General features: G+C 41.6%; 1 protein-coding gene across 1 annotated transcript in view; it reads left to right on the top strand.

Moving 5' to 3' along the window:
• Window positions 1–25,303, top strand: part of fndc1 (fibronectin type III domain containing 1) — a 220,975-nt gene that overhangs the window by 98,130 nt on the left and 97,542 nt on the right. The window contains exons 11-16 of the mRNA XM_070890982.1: window positions 3,250–5,112; window positions 12,235–12,353; window positions 12,505–12,616; window positions 12,987–13,364; window positions 15,725–15,808; window positions 23,388–23,516. Of these exons, the coding sequence (XP_070747083.1) occupies window positions 3,250–5,112; window positions 12,235–12,353; window positions 12,505–12,616; window positions 12,987–13,364; window positions 15,725–15,808; window positions 23,388–23,516 (2,685 nt within the window). The remainder of the gene's footprint in view (window positions 1–3,249; window positions 5,113–12,234; window positions 12,354–12,504; window positions 12,617–12,986; window positions 13,365–15,724; window positions 15,809–23,387; window positions 23,517–25,303) is intronic.

A 25,303-nucleotide genomic window follows, 5' to 3' on the forward strand; every position in this document is an offset into this window, starting at 1 on the left:
CATCAAGCAGATTGAGGGCTCTCTCTATGCCTGCTAGCATAGTAGTGAGAATCTTCTGAAATGCACTTGGTGCACAAGATAGTCCATAGGGCATGCGTCGATACTGATACAGACCATCATGCTTCGTGAATGCCATGAGCGGTTTGCTGTCCTCCACTAGGGGTATTTGCAGGTAACTGGCGCATGTTGAGTTTCGTAAAAACTATTGAGCCATGGAATTATGATGACAGTTCGTCAATGGTAAGAAGAGGGTACTTGTCGGGGATGATGGCCTTGTTGGCCTCTTTCAGGTCGATACATAGAAAGATCTCCCCATTTTTACGCCAAGCAACGAGTAAGTTCGAGATCCAGGGTGAGGAGTCGATGCTCAATGATTCCCTGAGATTCGAGTCGCAGTAATTCTGCAGAAAATTGGTCGTGAACCGTGAATGGGAGCCGCGAAGTCGCTGCATAACCGGTTTGACGGAAGGGTCAATGCGGGGATGATGGCAGAACTTTGTTGCCACACCAAACCCTGTGAAGATTGAGGGATACTGCTTGTCAAAGTCTGTGTACACAGGTGTGCTGGTTGGGTCGTAAACTTTGAACCCAAGCTTGTCAAAAAGGTCAACACCCATGAGGCTTTGTCCCTTTGTGACATAAAAGGAAAAGTTCTCCAATGTTTTGTCCTTGTAGTATATTGGACAGATATGAACCCCAAGTACCTCAATTTTGGAGTCAGAGTACACATATAGAGTGGAAGTTGCGGGCTGCAGTTGACACTGCGCGAAGTGGGTTTTGTACACAGCCTCGCTCAATATGGAGACTTTGGCTCCAAGGTCAATGAGGAGGCAGATGGGCGTGCCGTCAATGTTTCCACCACAGTCCTAGAATTTGCCCGAACCGATGTGCGAAATGTCACTAACGGTCTAAGCCATACTGGGTTCATCACTATCAGGATTGTCCACATGTCGAATATGCTGCGATGTGGTTCATTTTACCACATGCAGAGCATTTCTTCCCACATGCAGGGCAGTTAGGACTCTTTGCTGAATGTGATTTGTGCCCCCACACAGTTAAAGCAATGGAAGTTAGGCCTGCGATCTGTAGTGGATGGCTTATTATTAGCCCTGGGTCTCTGCTGTGATTTCTGCTTTGGATGAACGCCTTGCACATGGGGTGAAGCTGAAGTCTGCTGCATAGGGAGAGTAGGGGATCTTGAATTGGAAAGCGCTGATTCGATTTGGATGGCCAAATTAGTTACCATGTCCGATGTCAATTTCTCATCCTCTATTAGCAAGAATGAGGGGGATCATTCTTTTCTCAATAATTTGATCCCTGATCATTTCCTCTGTGTGCTCCAAAGTTACACGTAGCGGCCAGTTCTGTTAATGAAATAATATACTGTTTGGTTCACCATTCCCTTTCCCCCTTTGACAAACTTTGTATCTCTCCATCATGATACTTTTCTTTGGGCCAAAATATTTCTCTCGGGCACTTACCGCTTTGTCGTAAGACTCCGTGTCTTCGATTTGGCCAAAGATGCGTTGGCCTTTGGTGCCGAGGCAGTAGATAAGTATTGCATGGCAACAAGCTGGTGTTATGTTGTCATTGTCTAACCCACTCACCATGATGTACGTAGAAAAGCTTTTTATCTATCTCGGCCACGAAATGTGAGGGACCTGGATGTGGAGAGGAAAGGCGGTGGGGGCCGGGGGGTAGGGAGGTAAATTTGATTCATCCTCGTCGCCAAATTATGTTGTGTACGTAGATAACAGACTAACTGAAACAGGAGTAATGTAGCTAATTGTGTCCTTTATAGCAATTCCCTCAAAATGGTGTCCCAAAACCAGCATGAACCAGCATATTTAAGCAGTGTGTGAATAGCTCCCTCGGGGTCCTAATGCCTGTCTAGTGAGGGTTCGTGTAACAAATAGAGTATGAACACAACATGCAGGTGCGGTGGCACCTCAGCATCCCCCCGGGGTGGCACCTCAGCATTCTTAACCATCTGTTGGAGCACAGATTGCTTGAGTGCTGTGAGACCCTGCAAGCCCCTTTCCACACTTGTAAACCCAACCACGATGGCAGCAGTCTGATCTTGCTTGGCTACTCTTTTCCCCCTGGCCTAGCTGCAGCTCACTTGGCTTGGGGGTAACACGTGGCACTGACGGCTTCTGCTATATCCTCCAAATGCCTATTGGCATGCTGCCTGGAAATCCTCCTTCCCCCTTCGGGAAAAGGACTTGATTCATCTGTGCATCCGCTGGACTAAGGCCTCCAGTGCCACATCAGATAACCTCTTTGCCCTCTGTCTTACCTGGTTCCTTTCGACTGACAATGAGGTGCTTCTGCAACAAAGTATCTCCCCTTTAAATAGTGTAGAGACCCGAGGCAAAATGTTATTGGCCAGTAGACTGCACCCGATATTGGCCCTTCTGTTGAGCGTTGAGCCAACCTGCAGCATGTTCAGCACTGAGCTCAGCACGCCAATCATATAAATGAGCAGGCAGCACAAATTTTGCAGACTTCGAGCTTCCCGCGCCTGTTTTTGAACTTAATCGAATTTCACCCCCAGAGAGTTATGAATGGCACTGCACCAGGCTGACATTATTCATCACTGTGGAGCTAATTACCAGGGGAGATGATTCAACAAGGGAAAGGGTTGAGGAATAGATTAAGACAAGTAGGTAGATTTCATCCATCAAAAGAGCCCTTGTTTATTTGTTCTAATGATCTTTTACTGTTCATGTTTCTCCGTTCTCATAAAACCTGAGCTTATTAAAGAAACAAAACTGCATCCTAAGTTGGAAGGATATAGTTAGTGGTAGAAGAGGTAACATTCAAAGTGTTGGCAGTTCTTTGCTTGTAGTTTGAGAGATGCAGCCTACAAACAGATAAAATAAATACTGGCCCTCATCTTCCGCTTCTGATTTTATATGTTACCATTCACACTTAAATCTAAAAAAAACTACAATAATTTTGTGGTGGAAATTTTAATTGGCTATTCTATGCAACACTAGTTGTCATTTTCTGTGCATTGCTTGCTGCGCTACTTCTCCGAGGTTCCAACCTCTTCTGTTTGAATGCTTGCTTGGTCAGATTAAAAGGAAGCTCTCTTTGATCATGTGATATGGCTATTTGAAAATATTTAAAATTTGCAAAAGTAGTCAACTGCTTTTATTATTTCATTGCAAGAGTAATTCATGTATTTTGTCTTACAGAAAAGTAACATTTATACTAAACAATTTTCTCTGGTTTTCTTGGTAGCTGACAATATTGCTGCAACTTCACATCGTAGGACCTATGACAAATTGCAACCTTTTCCAGCATCTGAGTCGTCTTCAGTTTCCAAGTCCTTACCCAAAATGCCTTCATCACGCTTGCCATCTTCATCTGTTTCTAAATCCGTTTCTATTATCAGATCAAACACAAGAAAATCTTCCCCTCCCTTTCCTGACTCCCACTTACCATCATCACAGTCATCTGATTCTGATATCAGGACAGCTCAAAACTTGCATTTCTCTTCCTCCTCATCAATACCTCCTTCCTCTCCCTCAGCACCATCAAGACATTCAGCTACAAACACAAGGAGAAATGTTCAGCAGTTAACTAGAACAAGATCTACCTCTTCTGCAGTCCCATCCAACAGAAATCCAACTCAGCTAAGAATACCTAATTCCAACGCAAGTCTTAGAAAACAAATTGCTTCTGGCTCGTCACCTGCTCTGACACAAAATGAAACAAAAGATCCAAGTCGAAGTCAGTCCAAGCTTCTGACTTCATCAACTTTTCCCTCTACGAGATCTTCTTTGTTTTCAGAGGAAGATGAGGAAGAGGAAAGTGTTGAGGAGGAGGAGGAAAAAACTGAAGAAGAAATCAAAAAAATGGAGAATCCCATTTTAACAGAGTTGAAGCAATCTTATCGTAATGCTATGCTGAATAGACAGTCTTTAAATTCCCAGTCACCAAAGTCATTCTCTGTTCCTGATCCTAGATCGACACGGCCATTATCAGGAACAACTTCAAATTCGCGTTCTACTCACACAAATGTACCTGCAATTTCCCTGTCTTGGCCGAGTTCTACTAGAAGAAGGGTGATCTCTAATCCTGATAAAAAGCCAGTTCCCACATCATCATCACAGTCCTCTTCGCACAGAAATCCTGTCTCAGGATCCAGTTTTGTTAACCCGAGACGTGGGTCTGGGACCAAAAAAAGCACATTTTCTACTGTTTCACCACGATCTAATCCTTCTTCTTCTATCTTATCGTCTTCTTCAACATCCTTAGCAAAGTATCATCGATCTTCATTGGCAAATCCTCTCACACGCTCCAGTAATAACAAGGCATTGTCTGGTGCTGATAGAAAGCCAACTACCTCCAGCAGTTCCTCTCAGCACCTTCCATCTTCACCCGTTCAGTCTTCCTCTAAACTCTCAGAAAATTCAGGTCAATTTTCACAATTGAATCCTCGGTCAGGTTCTAGTTTCTCTAATACCAGGCTGACATCTGGTGCTGAAAGAAAACCAGTTTCCTCTCAGTCACATCCTTCACCATCAGTTCAGTCCTCCGCGTCTGTACCTTCAGAGGGCTCACGCTCATTGTTGCCAACAAATCGCCTTTCTGCCTCCCGTTTTGGCAATGCTAGAACACCGGATGGTAAAAGTAAACCATTTTCTTCTTCAGTACCATTCCGATCTACCTCTTCTTCATCAGCATTATCCTCCTCTTCCATTTTACAGGGACGCTCTCGTTCAACTGAATTAACAAATTCCCACTTAAGCCCCAAGGGTGCTGACAGGGAGCTTGTAACCAATCCTCTGACAATACCAGTTACCTCTTTTGTAGCTCAGTCTATCCCTTCATCATCTGATCTGTCCTCTTCAAGACACTCCAGACAACAAGCATCTTCACTTCCTTCAGGCTCCAAAGAAACAGCTGGAAGACAACCGGTTTCTTCTCCTTTCTCACGATCTTCACCACACCTTTCTGCATCACGTCCCATTTCCCCATCTTCACCTCGGCACCGTTTCCCAGGGATAAGAACGCGGTCTCCCTCCAGGTCAACTGTTATTGGAGACCTTTTACGTGGAGGAAGGTTTCGGCAATTTGGGAAGTCTAGCCCTGACCAATGTAAGTACTTGCAAAATAAAAACAGGAAATGCTGGAAACACTCATTCGGTCTGGGAGCATCTGTGGGGAGAGAAACAGAGTTAACGTTTCAGGTCCATGAACTTTCATCAGAACTGGAAGATGTTAGAGATTAACAGATTTTAAGCAAATGCAGTACCATGGAAAGATGGGGGAGGGGAGGAAAAACAAAGGGGAAATGTCTGTGACAGAGTGGAGGGCAGGAGTAATTAAATAAAAAAAGGGGTGATGGTGCAAGGCAAAAGGGGATGATAATGGGACAAGTAAACAATCAAAATCTGGTCCAGGGGAGGTGTGTATGGTTGCAGCAGAATAGTAGAGGGGAAGGGAAGCATAACAAATCTAGCAAAGAAAAGAACATAAGAACAGATGAATTAGGAGCAGCAGTAGGCCATACAGTCCCTGGAGCCTGCTCCACCATTCAATAAGATCATGGCTGATCTTCGACCTCAACTCCACTGTCGCGCCCGATCCCCATATCCTTTGATTCCCCGAGAGTCCAAAAATCTATTTATTTGAGCCTCGAACATACTCATATGATTCAGCATCCATGGCCTTTTTGGATAGAGAATGGCAAAGGGTCACAACCCTCTGAGTGAAGAAATTCCTCCTCATCTCAGTCTTAAATGGCCAACCCCTTATCCTGAGACAATGGCCCCATAATTCTAGACTCTCCAGCCAGGGGAAACAACTTCTCAGCATCTACCCTGTCAATCCCACTCAGAATCTAATATGTTTCAATAAGATCACCCCTCATTCTCATAAACTCCAGAGTATAGGCTCAAACTCTTCAATTTCTCCTCATAGGACAGCCCTCTCACCTTAGGAATCAATCAGCTTTGTATCGTCAGCAAGCTTGGATACCTTACACTCGGTCCCTTCATCAAAATTATTAATATAGATTGTAAATAGCTGAGGCCCAAGCACTAATCCTTGCACACCCCACTAGTTACAGCCTCCCAACCTGAAAATGACCTGTTTATCCCAACTCTCTGCTTTTTGTATGTTTCCAGTAGAGTGGACAAGGGAGAACCAGCTGATGTGGTACATTTGGACTTTCAGAAGGCTTTCGACAAGGTCCCACACAAGAGAGATTAATGTGCAAAGTTAAAGCACATGGGATTGGGGGTAGTGTGCTGACGTGGATTGAAAACTGGTTGGCAGACAGGAAGCAAAGAGTAGGAGTAAATAGGTACTTTTCAGAATGGCAGGCAGTGACTAGTGGGGTACCGCAAGGTTCTGTGCTGGGGCCCCAGCTGTTTACATTGTACATTAATGATTTAGACGAGGGGATTAAATGTAGTATCTCCAAATTTGCGGATGACACTAAGTTGAATGGCAGTGTGAGTTGCGAGGAGGATGCTATGAGGCTGCAGAGTGATTGGATAGGTTAGATGAGTGGGCAAATGCATGGCAGATGAAGTATAATGTGGATAAATGTGTGGTGGTAAAAACAGAGAGACAGACTATTATCTGAATGGTGACAGATTAGGAAATGGGGAGTTGCAACGAGACCTGGGTGTCATGGTACATCAGTCATTGAAGGTTGGCATGCAGGTACAGCAGGCGGTTAAGAAAGCAAATGGCATGTTGGCCTTCATAGCGAGGGGATTTGAGTACAGGGGCAGGGAGGTGTTACTACAGTTGTACAGGGCCTTGGTGAGGCCACACCTGGAGTATTGTGTACAGTTTTGGTCTCCTAACTTGAGGAAGGACATCCTTGCTATTGAGGGAGTGCAGCAAAGGTTCACCAGACTGATTCCCGGGATGGCGGGACTGACATATCAAGAAAGACTGGATCAACTGGGCTTGTATTCACTGGAGTTCAGAAGAATGAGAGGGGATCTCATAGAAACGTTTAAAATTCTGATGGGTTTAGACAGGTTAGATGCAGGAAGAATGTTCCCAATGTTGGGGAAGTCCTAAACCAGGGGTCACAGTCTAAGGATAAGGGGTAAGCCATTTAGGACCGAGATGAGGAGAAACGTCTTCACCCAGAGAGTGGTGAACCTGTGGAATTCTCTACCACAAAAAGTTGTTGAGGCCAATTTGCTAAATTTATTCAAAAAGGAGTTCGATGTAGTCCTTACTACTAGGGGGATCAAGGGGTATGGTGAGAAAGCAGGAATGGGGTACTGAAGTTGCATGTTCAGCCATGAACTCATTGAATGGTGGTGCAGGCTCGAAGGGCCGAATGGCCTACTCCTTCACCTATTTTCTATGTTTCTAACCAATCCTCTATCCATGCTAATATATTACCCCCAACCCCATGAGCCCTTATCTTGCTTGCATAGCAACCTTTTATGTAGCACCGTATTGAATGCCTTTTGAAAATCCAAATGTACTACATCCACTGGTTCCCCTTTATCTACTCTGCTAGATATATCCTCAAGAAATTCTAAAACATTTGTCAAACACGATTTCCTTTCGTAAAACCATGTTGATTCTACCTAATCATATTATGATTTTCTAAGTGCCCTGTTACCACTTCCTTAATCATGGATTCCAGCAATTTCTGATGACTGATGTCAGGCTAAATGGCCTGTAGTTCCCTGTTTTCTCTCTCTCCCTTTTTTTGAATAGCAGTGTTACATTTGCTACCTTCTAATCTGCTGTTCTAGAATCTAGAGAATTTTGGAAGATCACAACGAATGCATCCATTATCTCTGCAGCCATCTCTTTTTAGAACACTAGGATGTAGGCCATTTGTCGGCATTTAGTCTCATTAATTTCTCAAGTAGTTTTTCTCTATTAATCTTAATTACTTTAAAGTTCCTCATTTATTAGCACTTTGGTTCCCCATTATTATTGGTATGCTTTTTGTGCCTTCTACTGTAAAGACAGGTATACAATATTTGTTTGAAGTCTCTGCCATTTCCTTGTTCCCTATTATAATTTCTCCACAGTCTAAGGATAAGGGCTATGCCATTTAGGACTGAGATGAGGAGAAACTTCTTCACTCAGAGTTGTTAACCTGTGGAATTCCCTACCGCAGAGAGTTGTTGATGCCAGTTCATTGGATATATTCAAGAGAGACTTACGGCTAAAGGGATCAAGGGGTATGGAGAGAAAGGATGAAAGGGGTACTGAGGTGAATGATCAGCCATGATCTTATTGAATGGTGGTGCAGTCTCGAAGAGCCGAATGGCCTACTCCTGCACCTATTTTCTATGTTTCTGTGTCTATGTTTCTATCTCCAAGTTTGCGGATGACACTAAGCTGGATGGCGGTGTGAGCTGTGAGGAGGATGCTAAGAGGCAGAAGGGTGACTTGGACAGGTTAGGTGAGTGGGAAGTGCATGGCAGATGCAGTATAATGTGGATAAATGTGAGGTTATCCACTTTGGTGGCAAAAACACGAAGGCAGAATATTATCTGAATGGCAGCAGATTAGGAAAATGGGATGTGCACGAGACCTGGGTGTCATGGTACATCAGTCATTGAAAGTTGGCATGCAGTTACAGCAGGCGATGAAGGAGGCAAATGGCATGTTGGCCTTCATAGCTAGGGGATTTTGAGTATAGGAGCAGGAAGATCTTACTGCTGTGAAACTTCTTCACTCAGAGAGTTGTTAACCTGTGGAATTCCGTAGAGTTGTTGTTGCCAGTTCGTTAGATATGTTCAAGAGGGAGTTAGATATGGCCCTTACGGCTAAAGGGATCAAGGGGTATGGAGAAAAAGCAGGAAAGTGGTACTGAGGTGAATGATCAGCCATGATCTTATTGAATAGTGGTGCAGGCCCGAAGGGCCGAATTGCCTACTCATGCACCTATTTTCTATGTTTCTATGCTGCTCTCTTCCTTTTTACGTATTTTTAGAAGCTCTTACAATCTTTTTTTATATTTCTTAGTAGTTTACTCTCATTCTATTTTCTCCCTTTTTATCAATTCTTTGGTCATCCTTTGCTGGTTTCTAAAGCACTCTCAATTCTCAAGCTTGCTGCTATTCTTTGCAACATTGTAAGCTTCTTTCAATCTAATCCTATCCTTAAATTATTTAGTTAACCACATATGGATCACTTTTCCCATGGAGTTTTTATTTCTCAATGGAATGTATATTTGTTGAGACTTTTGGAATATTTATTTAAATGTTTGCCACTGATTATCGACCATCATGCCTTTTAATCTAATTTTCCAATCTATCTTGGCCAATGCGCCTCTTATAAATTGGTTTTATTTAGTTTTGGATTTAATTATGTCACTCTCAAACTCAATGTGTTCATATTATGATCACTCTTCCCCAGAGGTTCCTTTGCTAAGAGATTACTAATTAATCCTAACTCATTACACAATTCAAGATCTAAAATAGCCTGTTCCCTGGCTGATTCCACAATATATTGTTCAAGGAAACTAACTCAAATGCATTCCATGAACTCGTCCTCCAGACTACCTTTGCCAATTTGATTTACCCAGTCTATCTGAAAATTAAAGTCCCCCACGATTATTGCATTACCTTTGTTACAAGTTCCTATTATTTGTTGATTGATACTCTGTCCAGTGATATAGCTATTGTTAGGGGGCCTATAAACTACTTCCTACAATGTTTTCTGCCCCATGTTATTTCTTATCTGCACCCACACTGATGCTACTTCCTGATCTCCTGAGTGAACATCCTTTCTCACTACCGCCTTTATGTCATCCTTTATTATTAGGGCAACTCCCCCTCCTTTTCCAATCTGCCTGTCATTTCAAATCATCAAGTACCCTGGAATATTTAGTTCTCAACCTTGGACACCTTGCAACCATGTGTCTCTAATGGCTATTAGATCAAATCCATTTATCTCCATTTGTGCCACTAATTCATCTATCTTGTTACGAATGCTTTGTGCATTCAGATTAATTGACTTTAATTTTAACTTTTTACCATTATTCCCTGCTTTCACCTTATTCACTGATGCTTTATTACCATTAAACTCTCTGTCCCTTCCTGTCACACTCTGCTTATCTTTACCCAAATTACTACTCTGCTCCATTGCCTTGACTTTTCTCTTCAGATTTCTAAATTTCACCTCACCTGACCCCCAACCCTTTTTAGTTTAAAGCTCTATCTATAGCCCTAGTTATTTGATTTGCCAGGATACTGGTCCCAGCCCATTGGAGCCCATCCCAACAGAACGGCTCCCTCTTTCCCCAGTACTGGTGCCAGTGCCCCATGAAACAAAACGCCTTCCTCCCTTCCACTCTTTGAGCCATGCGTTTAACTTCCTGATTTGCCTGTCCCTATACCAGTTCACAAGTGGCTCAGGTAATTATCCAGAGATTATTACCTTTGAGGTTCTACATTTTAATTTAGACCCTAGGTTTTTTTTATTTGTTCCGGGATGTGGGCGTCACTGGCAAGGTCTGCATTTAATGTCCATCCCGAATTGCCTTTGAGAAGGTGGTGGTGAGCCGCCGCCTTGAACTGCTGCAGTCCGTGTGATGAAGGTACAGCCACAGTGCTGTTAGGGAGGGAGTTCCGGGATTTTGACCCAGTGACGATGAAGGAACAAAGTCCGGAATCCTCGGGACCGAGTCTGTGCCAGTTTTTCCGGATTTTGGACAAGAAAATCAATAGTCTGAAATCCGGAATCCTGGACCGAATCCATGCTGGGTTTCGAGCGGCGAAGTCCGAAATCTAGCACGAACTCGATCGAGGATTCCGGATTTCAGACTTGATTTTCTTGTCTGAAATCCGGAATCCTTGACCAAATCCATGCCGGATTTTGGGTTTTGCCTCAAAAATGTCCAGTTTTCGGACAATAATTCCGGATTCCGAATGACTCAGCTACGTGCAAAATGTCCATTTTTTTGGACAATTCCGTTTTTCAGAGTTCCGGATTCGGGACGTTGCACCTGTATATTTCCATGTCAGGATGGTGTGTAACTTGGAGGGGAACTTGCAGGTGATGGAGTTCCCAAACTCTCTCAGCAAAACCTCAGGAGAAGGCACCCACAGCCCAGAAACGTGATTCCAGGGGTGTGGACCACTCCACCAGCCATGTATCGATAGGGAATCCCCACCTCAAGCACCAACCCACACATCCTCCACTCCCAGTGGCTCTGGTGCAGCTATCCTCCATTACCAGCACCTGATGTCTGAGAAAATGGGAATGGTGGTTAAGATCTTAAGTTGTTAAACTCAATGTAAAGGCGATAAGGCTGTAAAGTGCATAATGGAAAGATGTAGTACTGGTCGTCAACCTTGCGTTGAGCTTCATTAGAACAGTGTAGGAGGCCGAGGTCAAGGTGGGATATAGAATTAAAGTGGTAAGCGACCGGAAGCTCAGGGTCATGTTTGTAGACTGAACGGAGGTGTTCAGCAAAGTGATCACCCAATCTGTGTTTTGTCTCCTCAATGTAGAGGAGACCCCATCGTGTAACGTTAACTCTGTTTCTCTCTTCATAGATGCTGCCTGAACTGCTGAGTGTTTCCAGCATTTCCTGTTTCTATTTCAGATATCCAGCAGCCGCAGTATTTTGCTTTAGTTTAGGTAATTGTAAAGGTGTTTTTATTGGAATCTTTGCGCTGCAATCTTAATATGGAGAGAAATTATTTCCTCTGTTGGGGGTGTCCAGAACAAGAGGGCATAACCTTTAAATTAGAGCTAGACTGTTCATGGGCAATGTCAGGAAGGACTTCTTCACACAAAGGGTAGTGGAAATCTGGAACTCTCTCCCCAAGAAGATCGATTGAAAATTTAAAAACTTAAATTGATGGATTTTTGTTCGGCAAGGGTATTGAGGGTTATGGAACTAAGGTAGGTAGATGAAGTTAAGATACAAATCAGCCTTGATCTAATTGAATGGCTCGAGGGGCTGAAAGACCCACTCCTGTTCCCATGTTCCCATTTTGTTCACAGCAACATCCCACAAACTGAATGATCAGCTCAATTCAGGTAAACTTGGGAACTGTAGCCATTTCCGAGCACGTTCTGTCATATTTCCAGATCTAAGACTATGGTCATGTAAAGCAACAATGGATATTTTATATTATTTCTTCATAAATTTAAAAAAAACTATTCCAAATGACTACTGAAAAATTGAGATGAGACCCATATTACATATGGATTTTAAACAATTACTATCAGTCATTTATTGTATTGAAATATTGTGTCAAATCACAGGGAAAAATGGGAGACCAAACTTAACAGCTGACAGAGGGAGCAAAGTTTCACCCAGCACAGCCGGTAATGAAAAAGCAACTGGGCGGAGGGTCATCGTTGGACCTCAGAACAGTAAATGGGTTGAGTATTCCTTGTACAACTGGATCATGCAAATGTCAAATCAACAATGGTCAGAGTCAAAAACAAGGCTAATCAATTTAAAAAGCACTTTCATCAGCTCATTAGTCAAAGGCTGCTACTGTGATTAATTAGTTTGTTACTTCAAAACAGATTGTAGATCTTGATCGAGGAATACTGATGAACCCTGAAGGAAAAATTCTCCAAGATTCAGAGGGAAAGCCCCTCCAAATATTACTGGGAGCAGATGGACGTACTGTACTAGGTTTGTGCAATTCCAGTAGAGCCCCTTTAGGATAAATTTTGGGTTGCAAAATAAAAAGTAGATCTTAATCAGCATTTGATGCTTAATAGATTTGTTAACACTGAATAAAAGAAAGAAAAAGTTGCCGCTGGTTTTTGCTGTGGAATTATGAAACTTTCCACATGTACCTTCTTTTCTTTATGTAATCTGTTATAAATTCACTATCTTATTCTTGGAAATGAGTCCTTGTCCTGGTATCAGGAGTTTTTGCATCTGGCGTATTTAATTATTCTGATGTTTGTTTTTTATGCAACATTCTGGTGACAGTATGATATTTAGATATTCAAGACTTAGCTTAAAAAGACTGCCATTTTTCTGTCCACTTTTAAAGATCAACAAGGAACCCCGATCCTGAGTCCTGATGGTTTACCTCTGTTTGGACATGGGCGAGATAGTAAGCCTTTAGTTGGCCCAAAAGACAAGCCAATTTTGTCAGTAGGAGGTAAGCCTGTCATTGGATTAATCCGGCAACTGAAAACAACACTTGCACCTACTACAACTACCACAACCACGACTACAACTACAACTACAACTACAACTACCATGACTACAGCTACCACAACTACTACACCAGAGCCAACTACAACAGAGTTAACAGCCGAGCCCACTACTGTAGTTCCAACATGCCCCACAGGCAGTAATGTAAGATTGGATGAAGATGGTTATCCTGTTCTAGGTCCTGCTAATACTGTTGAATGCTACACTGAAGGTAAGAATTTTTGGACATTTTGTTAACTACTTTGTGTAGTTTTCAAAATGAAGGGTATATGTCAAATAGTTACTGAAATCAACTTAGCGATACTTGTCTATGATTTGATATACACATAACAGGTACAGCTTATGTTCTGAGAGCTTAACCTCCAACTTTTGAAGAGGTAATGTTGGCCAATTTTTAACATAAGTATAGAACATTATAAAAGCAGGGAAGTCCTGCGACAACTGTACAGGGTATTGGTAAGACCATACCTGGAGTACTGCGTACTGTTTTGGTTTCCATATTTACGAAAGGATATAATTGCATTGGAGGCAGTTCAGAGAAAGTTCACTAGGTTGATTCCGGAGATGAAGGGGTTGACTTATAAAGAAAGGATGAGCAGGTTGGGCCTGTACTCATTGGAGTTTAGAAGAATGAGAGGTGATCTTATTGAAACATATAAGATACTGAAGGGGCTCGACAAGGTGGATAGGTTGACAGCTAGAAAAGAAATTAGACTAGAAATCTCACCATGTGCTCACCAGGGACAGGAAAGGTATCCTGACAAGTCAAGCGACATCTGTTTCCAGATGTTGCTGGCAATACTCCAGGACCTATAAATTGAATGATGCCACACCCGTTTTACAGGAATAAAAAGACGCCTAAGAATTCAACATTGGGCGGTGTAAGTGCGCACATTCAATTGAATGCAGCTTCGCAGTAAACTTACAAAGTGAACTGCAGAAGACAAAACAATCAAAATTCTATTAGTATCCATATGAAATTCTTGTCCTACTATGAAGATACTAACCTATTTGAAATTAATCAACACCTTTGCTAAAATAGCATACAGAGGAATTTCATTGGAACATGCTGCCACATTGGTGATTAATACCACACAGCATGATTTCGAGAAGTTGTATTTTACACTGATCTACAGAGATACCCTGACATCAGCAGTAGGGAAAATGCTAGAATCTATAATTAAGGGCCTTGTACCAGGGCACTTAGAAAAGAATAATAAGATTGGGCAGAGTCAATACAGATTTATGAAAGAGAAATCATGTTCAACAAATTTGTTAGAGTTTGTTGAGGTTATAACTAGCAGAATAGATAAGGGGGAACCAGTGGATGTGGTGTATTTGGATTTTCAGAAGGCATTCAATAAGGTGCCACACAAAACGTTATTAAACAAAATTAGGGCTCATGGGATTGGGGTGAAATATTAGGATGGATTGAGGATTGGTTAACGGACAGAAAACAAAGAGTAGGAATAAACGCATAATTTTCGGGTTGACAGGCTGTAGCTAGTGGGGGTACCGCAAGGATCGCTGCTTAGGCCTCGGTTATTCACAATCCATATCAAGGATTTGGATGAGGGGACCAAATGTAATATATCCAAGTTTGCAAATGATACATTCCCACCTAGCTTTGTAAGTTGTGAGGAGGGTGCAAAGAGGCTGCAAGGGGGAATCGATAGGCTAAATGAGTGGGCAAGAACGTGGCAAATGGAATATAATGTGGAGAAATGTGAAGTTATCCACTTTGGTAGGAAAAATAGAAAACCAGAATATTTTTTAAATGGTGAGAGATTGGGAAATGTTGATGTTGGTAGGGACCTGGGTATTCTTGTACAAGAATCATTGAAAGTTAACATGCAGGTACAGCAAGCAATTAAGAAAGCAAATGGTATGTTGGCCTTTATTACAAGAGGATTTGAATATAAGAGTAAAGACGTCTTACTGCAATTATATAGGGCCCTGGAGTATTGTATACAGTTTTGGTCTCCTTACCTAAGGAAGGATATACTTGCCATAGAGGGAGTGCAACGAAGGTTCACCAGACTGATTCCTGGGATGGGGGGATTTCCTTTGAGGGAGAGATTGAGTAGACTGGGCCTATGTTCACCAGAGTTTAGAAGAATGAGAGGTGATCTCATTGAAATACACAAAATTCTTACAGGGCTTGATAGGATCGATGCAGTGAGAATGTTTCCCCTGGCTGGGGAGTCTAGAATCAGGGGTCACAGTCACAGAATAAGCAGTTGACCATTTAGGATTGAGATGAAGGAATATTTCTTCACTCAAGATTGTGAAACTTTGGAATTCTCTATCCAGAGAACTGAGAATACTCAGTCATTGAGTATATTCAAGACAGAGATCAATAGATTTTTGGATATTAAGGGAATCAAGGGATATGGGGAGAGTGCAGGCAGGTGGAGTTGAGGTAGAAAATCAGCCACAATCTCACTGAATGGCAGAGCAGGCTCGAGGGGCCAAATGGCCTACTCCTGCTCCTATTTCTTATGTTCTTATACAAACTCACACTTTAGTATAATCGTGTTGCATTTGTACAACATTGCATTTCTTCAACAGAAGAGTCTTCAGGGCTGGAACCTGACATGATGGTAACGGTTTCCATGGAAGGTGATACACTGGATGCTCTAGCCATTAAAGAAGGTACTGCCTGGGTATGGTTGCTTCTCTTCTTGTGCTGCATTTTTTTTTTAACCTTCTGTACGCTTTCCTATGCATCCCTGTGATGTATACAAATTTGAACATACTTGAGGTAAAAGACATTTTAATAGTGTCTCTATGCTACTTTTAGTACTGTGTCATATTAGTCAGAGCTGACCTGTCCCAGATAAATAACGCACAACTACATTAGAATGGTCTATGGGGATGAACTGTAAGAATGGTGATCGCTGGTGGTATTAAAACCAATGGTATCTTACTAGTGATCTCAGCTCACAATTGAAACTTCAACTAATTGGCACTCCTGATTTACATAATTACTTCTGGCTTAGGTTTGTGTAAATATTTTCTGCTTCTCGTAGAATTTGTACACTTTAATGTGTATGTGTATATAGGTCAGAAGAGGATGAATTTGTGTTTCAGATGTAGTGCATATAGCTGAAAGAACTGACTTAAAAACAGAGAATGCTGGAAATCTCAGCGGGTCTGTGGAGAGAAAAACAAAGTAACGTTTCGGGTCGACCACCCTTCGTCAGAACTGCGGAACGTTCGAAAAGAGCACATTCTTAGGCACTGAACGGGGGAGGGGAAGAAAGAACAAAAGGGAAGATCTGTGAGAGGGTGGAAGGCAGGAGAGGCAAAAGGGATGATGGGCTGAATTGAAATGGTAATGACAGAAGTTAGAAAAAGGTTCATCTGGATAGGGTGTGAACGGCGGAGTAATGACCTGCATCCATTAGAGACAAAGAGATAAACCGCAAATGTAACACCCCTATTTTAAAAAAGGAGGAAGACAGAAAACAGGAAACTATCGACTGGTTAGCCTAACATCTGTTGTTGGGAAAATGCTGGAGTCCATTATTAAGGAAGTATTAGAAGGACATTTGGAAAAGCAAAATTCAATTAAGCAGAGTCAGCATGGTTTTATGAAAGGGAAATCATGTTTGACAAATTTGCTGGAGTTCTTTGCGGATGTAACATGCAGTTGGATAAGGGGGAACCAGTGGATGTCGTATATTTAGATTTCTAGATGGCATTTGATAAGGTGCCACATAAAAGGTTACTGCACAAGATAAAAGTTCATGGGGTTGGGGGGTAATATATTAGCATGGATAGAGGATTGACTAACTAATAGAAAACAGAGAGTCGGGAAAAATGGGTCATTTTCCGGTTGGCAAACAGTAACTAGTGGGGTGCCGCAGGGATCGGTGCTGGGGCCTCAACTATTTACAATCTATATTAATGACTTGGATGAAGGGACCGAGTGCAATGTAGCCAAATTTGCTGATGATACAAAGATAGGTGGGAAATCAAGTTGTGAAGAGGACACACAGAATCTGCAAAGGGATATAGACAGGCTAAGTGAGTGGGCAAAAATTTGGCAGATGGAGTATAATGTGAGAAAATGTGAGGTTATCCACTTTGGTCGGAAGAATAAAAAAGCAAATTATTATTTAAATGGAGAGAGACTACAACATGCTGCAGTACAGAGGGATGTGGGGGTCCCTTGCACATGAAACACAAAAAGTTAGCATGTAGGTACATGCTATGTAATGTAAATGTAATGTTGGCCTTTATTGCTGTTGATGGCGTATAAAAGGAGGGAAGTTTTGCTACAACTGTTGGTGAGACCACACCTGGAGTACTGCGTACAGTTTTGGTCTCCTTATTTAAGGAGGGATATACTTGCATTGGAGGCAGTTCAGAGAAGGTTGATTCCTGAGATGAAGGGGTTGTCTTATAAAGAAGTGTTGAGCAGTTTGGGCCTATATTCATTGGAGTTTAGAAGAATGACAAGTGATCTTATTGAAATGTATAGGATTATGAGGTGGCTTGACAAGGTAAATGCAGAGAGGATGTTTCCCCTCGTGGGGGAATCTAGAACTCAGGGGCATAGTTTCAGAATAATGGGTTACACAGTTAAAATGGAGATGAAGAGGAATTTCTTCTCTGAAGGTCGTGAGTGTTTGAATTCTCTACCGCAGAGAGCTGTTGAGGCTGGAATATATTTAAGGTGGAGATAGACACATTTTTGAACGCTAGGGGAGTCAAGGGTTATGGGGAGCAGGCAGGAAAGTGGAGTTGAGACCAAGATCGGATCAACCATAGAAACATAGAAAATAGGTGCAGGAGTAGGCCATTCGGCCATTCTAGCCTGCACCGCCATTCAATGAGTTCATGGCTGAACATGCAACTTCAGTACCCCATTCCTGCTTTCTCGCCATACCCCTTGATCCCTCTAGTAGTAAGGACTTCATCCAACTCCTTTTTGAATATATTTAGTGAATTGGCCTCAACAACTTTCTGTGGTAGAGAATTCCACAGGTTCACCACTCTCTGGGTGAAGAAGTTTCTCCTCATCTTGATCCTAAATGGCTTACCCCTTATCCTTAGACTGTGACCCCTGGTTCTGGACTTCCCCAACATTGGGAACATTCTTCCTGCATCTAACCTGTCTGAACCCATCAGAATTTTAAACGTTTCTATGAGGTCCCCTCTCATTCTTCTGAACTCCAGTGAATACAAGCCCAGTTGATCCAGTCTTTCTTGATATGTCAGTCCCGCCATCCCGGGAATCAGTCTGGTGAACCTTCGCTGCACTCCCTCAATAGCAAGAATGTCCTTCCTCAAGTTAGGAGACCAAAACTGTACACACTACTCCAGGTGTGGCCTCACCAAGGCCCTGTACAACTGTAGCAACATCTCCCTGCCCCTGTACTCAAATCCCCTCGCTATGAAGGCCAACATGCCATTTGCTTTCTTAACCGCCTGCTGTACCTGAATGCTAACCTTCAATGACTGATGTACCATGACACCCAGGTCTAGTTGCACCACCCCTTTTCCTAATCTGTCACCATTCAGATAACAGTCTGTCTCTCTGTTTTTACCACTAAAGTGGATAAGCTCACATTTATCCACATTATACTTCATCTGCCATGCATTTGCCCATTCACCTAACCTATCCAAGTCACTCTGCAGCCTGATAGCATCCTCCTCGCAACTCATACTGCCACCCAACTTAGTGTCATCCGCAAATTTGGAGATAGTACATTTAATCCCCTCGTCTAAATCATTAATGTACAGTGTAAACAGCTGGGGCCCCAGCACAGAACCTTGCGGTACCCCACTCGTCACTGCCTGCCATTCTGAAAAGTACCCATTTACTCCTACTCTTTGCTTCCTGTCTGACAACCAGTTCTCAATCCATGTCAGCACACTACCCTCAATCCCATGTGCTTCAACTTTGCACATTAATCTCTTGTGTGGGATCTTGTCGAAAGCCTTCTGAAAGTCCAAATATACCAAATCAACTGGTTCTCCCTTGTCCACTCTACTGGAAACATCCTCAAAAAATTCTAGAAGATTTGTCAAGCATGATTTCCCTTTCACAAATCCATGCTGACTTGGACCTATCATGTCACCTCTTTCCAAATGCGCTGCTATGACATCCTTAATAATTGATTCCATCATTTTACCCACTACTGCGGTCAGGCTGACCGGTCTATAATTCCCTGTTTTCTCTCTCCCTCCTTTTTTAAAAAGTGGGGTTACATTGGCTACCCTCCACTCCATAGGAACTGATCCAGAGTCAATGGAATGTTGGAAAATGACTGTCAATGCATCCGCTATTTCCAAGGCCACCTCCTTAAGTACTCTGGGATGCAGACCATGATCTTATTGAATGGCGGAGCAGGCTCGAGGGGCCAAATGGTCTACTCCTCCACCTATTTCTTATGTTATGTTCTTATTATTGCCCACTCACTTAACCTGTCTGTATTCCTTGGCAAGCTCTTTGTGTCCTTCTCACAGTTTACTTTCCACCTACCTTTGTATCGTCAGCAAACTTAGATATATTACACTCGGTCCCTTCATCTAAGTCATTATTACAGATTGTAAATAGCTGAGGCCCAAGCACTGATTTTTGCAGCATGCCACTAGTTATAGCCTGCCAACCTGAAAATGAGTCGCTTATCCCTACTCTTGGTTTTCTGTCCATTAACTAATCCTCTGGCCAAACTAGTACTGTACTCCCAACCCCATGACCCCTTGTCTTGCATAACAACCTTTTTATGTGGCATCTTATCTAATGCCTTTTGGAAATCCAAATATACTATATCCACTTGTTCCCCTTTATCTACCCTGTTGGTAACATCCTCAAAAACTTAATACATTTGTTAAACACTAATTCCCTTTCATAAAACCATGTTGACTCTGATTTAAAAAAATTAAAACCTAAATGTTTCTCTCACCTGTGTGAAAGCTCCAAACTATCAATTTAATTTCACAATTTGCACAACTCAATCTAGACGACTGAGTCTCTTTCCATAGTCCCAGCAGCATGGGAGAATTGTGCTGTGGAATATCTATATATCTGCAATTATCCTTGGCACCTTAAATCCTATTTTTAACTGGAAATTCATCTGGGCTTTTTTTTTTAAAAAAGGAGTGAATTGACCATAACTGCTCCTTATTGCACCTCCTTAAGTTTCTCTAGTTAGATCTGCTTAGAATTCATCTGCCTGCTTGCTAAATATCTGCTGATCTCTGACAGATAACCTTCATTTGAACTTCTTGCTTCTCCTACCTTCTCAAAATTAGACATTCCACTTTCAGTGTGACTCAAGGTTATTATTGCAACATCAAACCCTTATTAACAGTCTGTAATATAACAAAAAATGTCCCAAGGAGCTTACAAACACTGGGCAGGGGTTTGAGAGGAGGTTTAGGGAAGGCGACCAATAGCACATTTGAAGAGGTAGGTTATGAGGAGGCATTTGAAAGTGAGGAGAGAGTCCGCAAACTATAATGACAGAACGTTGTCAGGAACATTGAGTAACCCCAGACAACTCACAGTTGCCCAAAAAGAACAATTACCATTAGTACTAATTGTTAATGAATTATACAAATGATAAATTCCTCTTGGATATCATGAACTTTCACTTTAACCATAGAGGGACCTTGTTAGTTTTTTTGAGGGTTCGTCAGCCATGTGTCCCATGGGCCTTGCAGCTCCCATTTCCAGAGATAGTAAAACGAGTAGTTTCCTCTAAAGTCACAGCAATCCCATTCTTGGCTGGCTTCAGGTCAGTACACCAGAGAACTCCCATATACTGAGTTCTCCTTCACAGCAGCAAAGTTGAGGTCAAAATGCTTTGTACAAGTAAAGATGCATAATACCACTATTTTAATACATGTTAGATATTACCTGTTTTTAATAAATTGATGTTAACCTGGATTCATTTAATTTTCTTTCAATGAAACTATGAGTTGCTTCTATTATAATATAATGTAATCTAATTACAATTTTGCTACAAATACTCGCCAAAGGAATCTTTATCCATTTGTTTCTGATACTTTGGCATATTGTACTCGGGGGAAAACAACTCTCCAATATTTCAATTCTTTGGTAGTGCCGTGTTTACTTATGATACTAGACTAGCAACCAAATGAGAGTTCAGATTCCAAAACTGTATTAGAAAGGTCTTGAGCTGCTGGCTTTTAAACCATTTATATCTTCCTAGTGATCTCAGTTCACACTTTAGCTTCAACTAATCGGTATTTCTGTTTTGTATATGTCCTTCTCTCTTAAACTTTGGGCGGATATTTTTTGCTTAGTACGCTATTAAAGTATGCAGGTTCTGAACAAACAAAGAATTGAATTCTTGCACCTGATTAGATATGGGTGACATGTTGCACTCCCTAATGGACACTCATGAGCCAGTTGCGATTCTAGCTTTCATTGCACTAGTCGACAAATTATCATTCACCTTTCTTCAGTGTGAAATATCTTTCTCTGAACTGTTCATTCCCCTTCCCTTGAATGCAGTAGTTCTATTGGTTCACCCCACCTCCCTCATTGTGCAGTTGTTTTATATCTGGTCTATTCATTCACCTCCCCTCTGTTTCCAGTAGCTCCATGTGATCGGTCCATTCATCTTCCCTCTTCCTGAACTCTAACCCTGATTGTAGTCATTCTCAGTGCCACTAAACAGTTTTCGGGTTTTAACTTGGCAGTACCCTAAACTACCTTGAATACCCCAGGATGTATCCCTCTCTGCTTTATCAATGGGCCCAAACCAGTTTACGAATTTACCTTTTGAAAGATTCCTACCAAATTTCAAGTCCATAAAACTACCAGTCGGTAGTATTTTCACTTTCAGCAATACTTATCTGCTCAAATCATTCTAAATCAGTCTTCATTTTGTCCTGTGATTCATAACAATTTCTAGTTATTATTTCTATGTTCGCGAGGTTTCCACTCAAAGGTCCTGCGTTGTTCCCTCATTTTGGGTTAAGGCATCTTAATTTTGATAACTATTGTTAGCAGGGCTATTACCACCAAAGAAAAACCTCTTTTGTGTTCCTGTTGAGCAGTTTTACAGCTAGCTGTATATTAGTTACGTATGTCTTCAGTTTAACCATGTTACTGTTAAAATATGGTAAACAGCTGTGCACCTGTCTGAATACCATAATCATTATGGGACAAATGCATTTTGGAATGAAATTAACAGGAGATGAAGTTCATTGAAGTGATTACCCTGTCTTAAAAACAAAGCACTAAAAGTTTTTCTGGATATATTGAAATATTGTTAGCGACTCAGACTTCAAATCAGTCAGCAAGCTGACATGAAGGCTAAGAAATTGCCGGAAAAATAATAGCCCGTTCACGGCGCCTGCCATAATTAGTTGGCAATAAAAACAGTAATTTGTGGCAAAGCTGAGATATGCCATGAGTTCCGATTCACCACAAATTGCTGGATGTTTTGCTGCTGTAAGCCTCGACAGCACAATTAAAATTGGAACCTTGCCATGTCAAGAAATTGTTGGATTTGGAATAAGTCCAGTTCATGTCGCTCGTGAGATGAGCCATTCCAGCAGTTTCTGGGCTGAAGACATTTATTTCAGGCTGCTGATTACAGATTATAAACTGATGTTAATTTGTAAAACAAAAGTACACACATTATTTTGCTGTGTTCTGAATCTTGAGAGTTCTAAGATTTTTTAAGCAGTGGTGATTTTTTACCATTTGGCTCCTTTTAAGCATGTATGTTGTTGACTGTATTTTATCAGAAATTAGGGCATTGAACTCACCTTGGAGACCCGAACTTATCTGCTTCAAGTTTTTTTACAGATGCATTGTTATCGTCAAACTTCTGATGTGTCAGAATAGCACCGCATGCAGTCGGTTGAATGAGCGCTTTTGTCCAGGGTTAGGAGGGATCCATATGGTATTTTGGAAACAGCGGGATTAAAAAAGCAATTAAATGTTCAGATTTGACCAAATTTCGATGTAGGAGTTTGTAAGTCCACCTAATAAATCTTCTGTATTATAATGGCAGCTCTCTTCATTTTGATATCTTTATTACTGTTCCTAATCATGAGTTGGCCAGTACTTTCGACGGGGTTTTAGGACATGGTGTAAATGACTGAGTAAATTTGTACTGATATTTTCCAGAATGAAAGGCCCTCTTGATGGCAGAATTTAAACCATGTTCATACTGGAAGCTTATAACAATCCTGTAATTTAAAGTATTTTAAATGTATGTTTATTGTATTTTCCAAGGTTTTCAGCTGGTTGCAACTACTTTACCTCCAACAACTGAGCCTCCAATAACGACAGAGCCTGTGACCAGGCCATTCCACACAATTCCACTGTCAAAGTTTGATGTGGCAGGAAACAAACGATTTGTAGGTGTGTACACAGCTTTAAAGGTTTTACTAATGCACTCAATGTACTCTCATTTACTCATTATCATGTGTTCTCATTTAGGTAGTAAGGTGGGATCTAGTTCATGGAATTAATGGCACTTTCAGTGTTGCTCCATCACTGCTTAGTAGGGATAAGATGGCAAGACAAATGATGTGTTCTTTTAATGAGAGACAGAAGGACTTGTTATGAGTTGCATGATCCCATGCTACCAGTCGGAAGTGCAGAGTGGAGGTACGGCTACAACATTGTCACCCCGATTCTCCAATTCACACTTCTTGTGAATGATGACTCCCTGTTGTGTGCGTGGCACCATAGGATTCCCACTCAGTATTAAACTAATCCTTTTTATTTACATACTGCTTTGTGTGTAACAGTTTTGATATAAGTTTCTTATTCAATAAAGAATTGGTTTTAAAACTTATCTCATTACATTTCCTGCCAATTGGGTCAAAAGTGGCAATAGGTGGTCAACCAAAAATCGGTCTCCTGCCTGCTCTCATAGTTGCAGAATGGGCATGACCTTCGAACATAGGGGAATATCAGAGGGTAGCATATAATACAAAATAATGTTATGTCATTGTGTGTCTTTATGGTTGTCATGGCTTGGCTTAGCTCAGCACACTAACAGTGTAATCGAATTAATTTCACTCTACAGAGGGCTTTGCTTTGTCTGCCACTTAGCTCTGGAAAGAGGTGAAATGTATCTGAGACCCTACTGGATTGTATTAAGTACGTGGGTTTTAAAAATTCATTCTCGGGATATCCCTCAGTAGGGACTTCCCTCAGTATATCTGAGTAGTAATGGCTCATACTGAAATACCTCTGTTTGGGCATGGCAGTGTGCCACTGTTTTCAGAAAACACTGTTTTCAGAACTGTAGCCTCGTGTCATCTTGAATTAAATAGACCAAAACAAATGACCTATTGCAATTCATCAAGGGTCTTTCTGTAGCATAAAGGCTTACCAGGGAAAAAATAATACATTAATTCCTGTCAGTAGTCCCAGTGGATATTATTTTCTTTTTCCAATATTGGCTTCACCAATTGAATAGGCTTTTGTTCTATGGTGGCCATCCTCATCGCCAGTAGTACTGCTTGTGGGAAAAAAGCTATATTTCTGCACCTTTATTTAAATTAAATATATAGCACAAATATCAACTAACATTTAGGAAGGCAGGGGATGAAACACAGAGATTGGTCACTAGTGACAGCACAGTTCTCATTCTATGAAATCTAATGCACTTCTGTCAACACTGATGGTGAAGATAGCATGAACATGTGTTTATATAGCACCTTTCACATCCCCAGGATGTCCCAAAGTTCTGCAAACCCAATGAATTACTTTTGAAATGTAGTCACTGTTGTAATCTAGGGAAACATAGCAGCCAATTTGCACACAGCAAGGTCCCATGAACAACAATGAGATGAATGACCAGTTAAATGTTGGCTAGGACACTGGGAGAACACACCGCTCTTCTTCGAAAAGTGCTATGGTTTTTTTTTACGCCCGCCTGAGACGGGGTCTTGGTTTAACATCTCACTCAAAAGACAGCACCTCAGGTAATGCAACATTCCCTCAGTACTAGACTGAACTGAACTACAAGCAGAGTGGTTGACATGCACAGAATGGGTATTAGGACACTAGGCACTGATGACATCAAACAGCATACATTTGAGCCCATATGTTCATTTTGAAATGAAGATTTGGGACAGTATTGGGGATTTAACAGGGCCTCTTGAGCAGAAATCTTAAGAGCTTTGAATCCATTC

This window comes from Pristiophorus japonicus, chromosome 9 (genome assembly GCF_044704955.1).
Source record: "Pristiophorus japonicus isolate sPriJap1 chromosome 9, sPriJap1.hap1, whole genome shotgun sequence".
Classification (NCBI taxonomy): Eukaryota; Metazoa; Chordata; class Chondrichthyes; family Pristiophoridae; genus Pristiophorus; species Pristiophorus japonicus.